Source organism: Simochromis diagramma, unplaced genomic scaffold, assembly GCF_900408965.1.
Source record: "Simochromis diagramma unplaced genomic scaffold, fSimDia1.1 OVJJ01000618.1, whole genome shotgun sequence".
Taxonomy (NCBI): Eukaryota; Metazoa; Chordata; class Actinopteri; order Cichliformes; family Cichlidae; genus Simochromis; species Simochromis diagramma.
The window spans coordinates 7,519,689-7,526,281 of record NW_024387423.1 but is presented as its reverse complement, the minus strand read 5'-3'; the positions used below and the strand labels follow the sequence as shown (position 1 = coordinate 7,526,281).

Genomic DNA, 6,593 nt, shown 5'->3' with positions numbered 1-6,593 from the left:
AAATGATTTAATACAGAGAGTTAACCTTTATATATAATAAAGGCCTTTAAAAAAAGAAAAGAAAAGAAAAGAAAACATTTCTAATCTGTAGATTTAATATCTGCAGCATCCTGATGTTATTGTGTCTGCCACTGAAGTCCATTATGCAAAGTCAGGGAGACTCCCAGGAATCAAACAGACAACACTTTGTGCTTGTCAAAACCTGTTTTGCCCTTTTCACACTGCACACTGCAGCAGCCTGCCATGTTAGCCACTTTTCACCCAGTTCTCCCAGTTTCTAGCACGATCAAAGATTTTTGAATGATGTGTCACATTCAGTGTTGAGCATGGTGTGATATGAAACAACATGCTTTTTATTGTTGTGTCGTTTTTGTTTTTTTATTGTGTAATTTTTATGAAGATTAGTTTGCAGAGGACACCTTAAGGGCACATTAAAAGTCTACAGATACATTCATACAGTAACGCTCAGTAAAATTAAACATTTTAACAGTACTTTAAAATACGAATGTCTAAATCCTAAGACACTGATTTTTCTCACTGGAAATATATTTAAAGGGTGTTATGTTTAACAGCTTTTTGTAATTTTTGCCTTTTAACAGTTGAAGTTGTTGGACTTACAGTGCTAAACAAATTAATTAGATCTCCACCCAGTGTAAGTTTAATGTCACAGAAGCCCTAAATTAACAATACTGGTAATTGCCAAAATCATTTTTAATGTTTCTGTAATAGGTTAATCCAGCAGCATATTAATCGAAATGATGTTTTTAGTGCAGTTCTCAGAGCACTGGCTTAAATTTAGTCATATAAACATGATAAATGATCTTTTTTCGTTTTAAACAAGTTTTGACTCATTGCTAAAATATTTGTGATTTCTTAGTTAAGCTCTGTATATCCACTGAAATGGAAATGTGGCATTTCCCATTGTTATACCAGACCTACTGTTTCTTCACTGATCTGTTAACACCAAAAAGCTAACATTGCATTTGTCAAAAACAACTTAACTAACAATGAATTTATGCTAACAAGCATCTGCTGTGTAACCAATGCCTAATAGCATTAGCAGATCGTGAGCTACTCATGTAACTTTAAGTAAGAAAGTACTGCCAAACAAATTAAAAACTCTATGCTGGTTAGAAAATTACAATGACCCCATATTTTAAGAAATCAAAACACCTTTTTTCCATGAAAAAACTTTTTTTGTGACTCATTTTTAGTGATTACCATCCAAACCACAGAGAGAGTGAGGGACTAAGAAAGCACTGCGGGATGGACAAGCATTGCTACCTTTGGTCTTAACAGCAACACAGATATACAATAATGTGCCGTAAGTTTTGGATTGAAGTTTGTGGTTCGTAGATTGAAGGATATGTGCTGAGATATACTTCGCACTAAGTCAGCTCTGGTGGGCTGAGAGTGCAGTGTGAAAAGGGCTCCAGGTTTTTTAAAATAAAAACTTTAACTGGTGATGTTGGAGGTTTTGGGCTCAGCGTTCGAAGAAACAAAGCTGTGCCTTCAGGACTAGTATTCGTACTCCTCTGCACTACGCCGTCCGAAGTCCATCCAGCCGAGATAATCTCTGTCCTTTATCCTGTGGTTGGGGGGGAGACCACTGGCTCTGCTGCTGAGGGAGGATCTGGTGTGGTAGGCAGAGCCTAGAGGAGACATGGATGAAACAAACTAAACGAAAGAAAACATTCACTGCATTTCATAAAACTTATGTTGTTATTCTTTCTTTTTTAAAACTACCCATACTGTATGATAATAATATACGGTCTATCTTCCACATGGCACTGTTGATCTAACTCATGCTGACTCGCTGTGTTTCTATTTCTGTCCATGAGCTCAGCAGGTCTCGTAGTCACACAGCGTTTACTTGAAAGAAAAAAAAACGATGCGCGGTGACAGAGGAAGCAGAGAGTGAGGTCAGGAGGTAGGCAGACGACTATGATAGAGGGCGCAGGCAGAAATGTTAGGGGAGTAGCAAGCGTGGAAAGATGAAGAGAGGAGGCCAGAGGGAGGTGGGAAATGCCAGATGGTGGGACTGAAACACAGCATGAATGAACGCAGGCTGCAGAAGGATGGATGTGAGGAAGAGGGAAATATGAGCATGTAATGAGATGACAAGTAAAGGGAAAAGGGAAAGGCGGTCATTTCATTTTCTCTTCCCATCCTTTGTTCTCTTATTCTGTATCGGCAGTCATACGTCTGATCACACCTTTCCTAGAGATGAGTCTGGCCAGAAGCTGGTTCAGGCTGTCTGGAGTGTCTGCGTCCTCTTGGTGCTGGCTGTAGTTGATAGGATGCCCTGAGAGGGGCGCTGGAGCGGAGCGAGCCTGCCGTTTCAGGCTGGGAGAAGGGAGAGATCCGCTGCCTGAGAGAAGAGCCGTACTTTCAGCTGTCTGTGGAGAAAATGACACATTTATGAAATAACACATTTAAAAAGTAATAAAAACAAAAAAAAATTTCAAATGAAAAAAAATATTTATCCTCCAGTGGAAAATTGAATCCAATTGTACCACGTGGAAGCAATTTAGACATTAAAGTTTGTAATCAGGGTCCTACTCCACTTCCCTTAATTGGCAATGTACGCGCTGTTTAGCTCTGCACAGTGTGTGTGTGTGTGTGTGTGTGTGTGTGTGTGTGTGGGTGTGTGTCTTACAATTGATTGTGAAGGCAGACTCAGGGAACCACTGGACAAAGCAGCCAGGATAACACAAACACAGATGCCTACATTCATGGCTGGATGGAGAGACAGGGAGAGAATAACAGTTAAACAAACTCAGTAGCACATTTCCAGTTAGTCTTTATTTGCTCTTTACTGCCTCTCATCTGCCCTCTTCTCTCTTTCTGTCTCACCTCAGCTTGCTAAGGGAAAACAAACCAATGCAGGCAATATTGGCTTTGCAAAAAGCAGCAATAAATCAATTTAAGGTCATTTAAACACATCGGGTGAGAAAGAGATGACTCTTTAATGGTTCTGCCTCGAACTACAGCAAACATTATTTCATGTTTCATAAATACTCTCCTGCTCTGCCTGTGACAGAACGGCTTCATGTTTACACACAGACACATACATGTATATGTATGCGCTGTTTGGAGTTGCGGTCTCTATAGTCGAATGTTGATCTATGTGCTGTTTTTTGAACGGGGTTCACAGGACAGTCGGTGTCACACAGAATCAATACATGAAGTTTACTCACGCTGAAAGCAGAGGCATGAAACCTTTTTAACCCCTCATGTAAATACATATAATATTATTAAACATAATAATAAATACATTTATAGATGTTTCTTATCAATTTGGTTAGAAGATCATTTTGATGATTTATTTATTTTATTTTGATCTTGAAGCCTGCCAAAGCAGCATATTATCTTTGATGAATGATGTTTTACTCCCGAAATTTATTTCCAAAGGAAAATGAGTTAAAGTGGATAATTAGATAAAACCAACAGCAAAAGCTGCTTGGAGGCTTTCAGTCTCAGATAAATCAAAAACCCCACTGCCTCAGCCTGTCACAGAGTTACAGCGCTCTGCTGCGTCTCTCTGTGTTAATATATTTACTAAGTCAAGGATGATCTTTTTACAGCCCATAAACACCAGAACATAGATATGCAGGAGAGCATAACTTTGCCATGGTTTCTACCTTTGCAGAACAAATAAAAAATAAGTGTTTTAGATTTTTCATTTATTTTATGCTCTTAGTTCTTAGTCTAGATCCTTTTGTACCGTTAACAGTCCAGAACGTCTTCTAGTCGTTGTTCACTGGTCAAATCATTACAGACGTGCAGGTGAAATCGCCCTCCTCTGCAGTTTTAAACCAACTGAAATGGAGAATTTCTTCTTGTGTGATTTTATCACCATAAGTCCAGTGAAACGTTTGGTTTGAATAATTTGTTTAAACGGACACAGCGGTGGTGTAAATAGCCATTCTGCTCATGCTAATATAATTCCTTTTAGCAGCTGGTCATTGTCTCTCAATCATTATGTAATAGGCTGGTAATGATGTGATAATGTAATGTATGTGACAGCTCTCCTCTCCTCTCCTCAGAAAACAAAATGAGAAAACAACACTTTTACCCATCACTACTTAGTTAATACACAGAGATAAAAAAAATAAAAAAAAATAGCTCCTATGAAAAGTGATGAGGAATTTCTTTCCTACTTTCTTTTAACTCCAACTCTTGGAATGATAATTTTATCCACAACAAAGGTCAAATGATGCTCACAGAACCAGCAGCTTCTGTGAGCATTTAAACACAAACACAGAGTTTTCCTCCAGATACAAGTTAGGGGCAAAATTAAATTTCTTATGTGGTCATTTGGACACTCAGACATAATTCTCTTTCAGCTCAGCCTTCAGCATGGATCTATTTTTACTCATCTGTTACTTTTTAAAGACTTTTAATCATAAATATTGTATAATCTTTTAATAATTCTGTTTGGCTCGTGTATGAATATAATTTTCTTTCATTAAAACCCACCACTCACTTAAATAAAGAGAAGAAAAGATCCACTGTAATAAACATTTCATTTGTGCTCTAAAAAGGCAAAAGAAAAAAACGACATATAGATGGATAACTATCTATATAAATACCAGTCCAGTCTTTACTTGTCTACAGTATTCTCATTTTCAGTGTATAAATAACTGAAAATGAGGGGACAGGACACCTCAAAGCATTAGTGAGTGTGTGTAACCATCCCCTGTGACAGGAAAACAGAGAAATAAAATGAAGTTTTAAAATGAAACAAACTGCAGAGAATATTTTAAACCTTACCTGCAGCTGTTGAAGTAAACCAGGAGAGGCTGATTTGAAGATAGTGAGCTTTGCTCCACTGATGAGGCTGTGACTGAGTATGAGATTGAGAGAAGACCATACTTTATACTGACAGAGAGGGAGGGGGAGGAGCCTCGGCCTGTGGGAGGAGCCTGGTGCTGGTGCAGAAAGTGACAGCGCTGACGCCAGTGAAGACGCAAACATGCATGTAAACTTAGAAAGCATAATGAACGCACACACACACTTCCACATGTACCCAAGCCAATCTAGGAGAGAGAGGATTGGGACAAAGGTGGCAGCTTTAATTACACCTGTGACTGAAAATGAGGGGTTAGTATTTTGAATCCAGTAAAGAGACGCTTTGGGGATCTTTAACTGGTTTTCTGTAGATGATAACAAACTTGCAGGTCAGTGCCTTCGCCAGCTGCAGCAAGGCTCTAACAGCTTTAGCTGATCAAAAGCAGGGACACTGTTCATGTCTGACGGCCTGAAAATCATCCTGGGACTGAGTCTGAAGTGGAGAAGAATGAAACTCTGAGACTTCTAACGAAGCCTTTTGGTGTCATGCACAGGGATCCACTGTAATCTCTTGGATGTGTCATGTAATCAAACAGACGTGAGTGTTAAAGATCAGAAACATACGGTACTTGCTTATATTATCTCCTGTCTGTGTACCTTCATCAGCGATGAATGTGTATGAGCTCTGTGTACAACAGCTTTTCTTTAAACAGTAAAAACATCCCCAGTGTCTTCTTGGCATCTTTAAATTGTTTAATTAAATAGAAGTGGGATAATTTTGTCAATCTATGAAGTACTTAATTAAAGAAAAAATCCTAATCACAGCTTGTGGGTACAGCACTTATACACGAAACAGTGATATGGCTATGAGTGTGAATATGTAGGGTTTATACAACACATGTGGAAGTTTTGAAATAAAATTCTCTTTTTTAATGTTTGATTAAAAATAAATAAAGTAAAATAACATAAAAATTCAGTGTCTCTGAAGGCCAGAATGAAAGTAACAGCATGAGGATCCCTTTCATATATATTTTACAGATTCGAACGCTGGAACAATAACACCCTGAAGTGCAAACTGTGCTTTTAAAAGTTCATTAAAACCTAATGATCTATTTTAGCTATCATCAAATTGTCTGAGTCAAAGGATTCATTTTACAACGTTGTTGTTTGCTGGAGCTGAAACATACAGGACTCAGGTACATTACACCTGTTGGGTGGATATAAATGGCTGTTTGCTTGCAGCATTTTTGTGAATCCTGTTAAATTCTTCAGTAGTTCAGGTACCACTGAGTTTACAGAAAGGTATTAAAGTACTTTTGAAACATATTTTCACTCTCTGGCTCTTCCTTGAAAATCTAACTCCCCTGCGGCTGCATCCTGGACCTTTAAACATATAAAGTTCTTTATTGCAGCTCCCTTTTGTTATGAAATGTTGCTTAATGTCAGTAAAGCCACAAACTAAAATAAACTAATATTTGCACAATACTGTACACCAATCATTCACTTGCTGTATATGAACAATGGATTTTAGCCATTCTCTGTCATTCTCTGTTGCGCTGGTCTTCATTTCTCGTTCAGTAACTGTGTCAGACTGTTCTTTTTCCATTTATTTTCCTATTCAGACTTTTTATTTTATTTTATGTGAGCTGTGACCTGGCACCGGGAGGATATTTAAATCAATTTTTTTTTTTTTTACCCAGCAGCGCAGTCCCACTTCTGAAATGAGGAAAACGTATCTTTCAATTCAAACCTGCAAAAAATAAATCAAAAATGTGTCAGAAAGTTGAGAGAGGATTGTG

At 38.1% G+C, this 6,593-nt stretch overlaps 1 protein-coding gene across 1 annotated transcript; it reads right to left on the bottom strand.

Moving 5' to 3' along the window:
* Positions 1-210: 210 nt before the first annotated feature.
* On the bottom strand, positions 211-4,853 carry LOC120722099 (cholecystokinin-like). The gene is made up of 4 exons (XM_040012892.1): positions 4,777-4,853; positions 2,660-2,739; positions 2,216-2,399; positions 211-1,652 (listed from the first exon to the last, which is right to left on the bottom strand). The coding sequence occupies exons 2-4, from the start codon at positions 2,735-2,737 to the stop codon at positions 1,519-1,521; spliced, it is 396 nt and encodes a 131-aa protein (XP_039868826.1). The 5' UTR covers positions 2,738-2,739; positions 4,777-4,853; the 3' UTR covers positions 211-1,518.
* Positions 4,854-6,593: the final 1,740 nt, after the last annotated feature.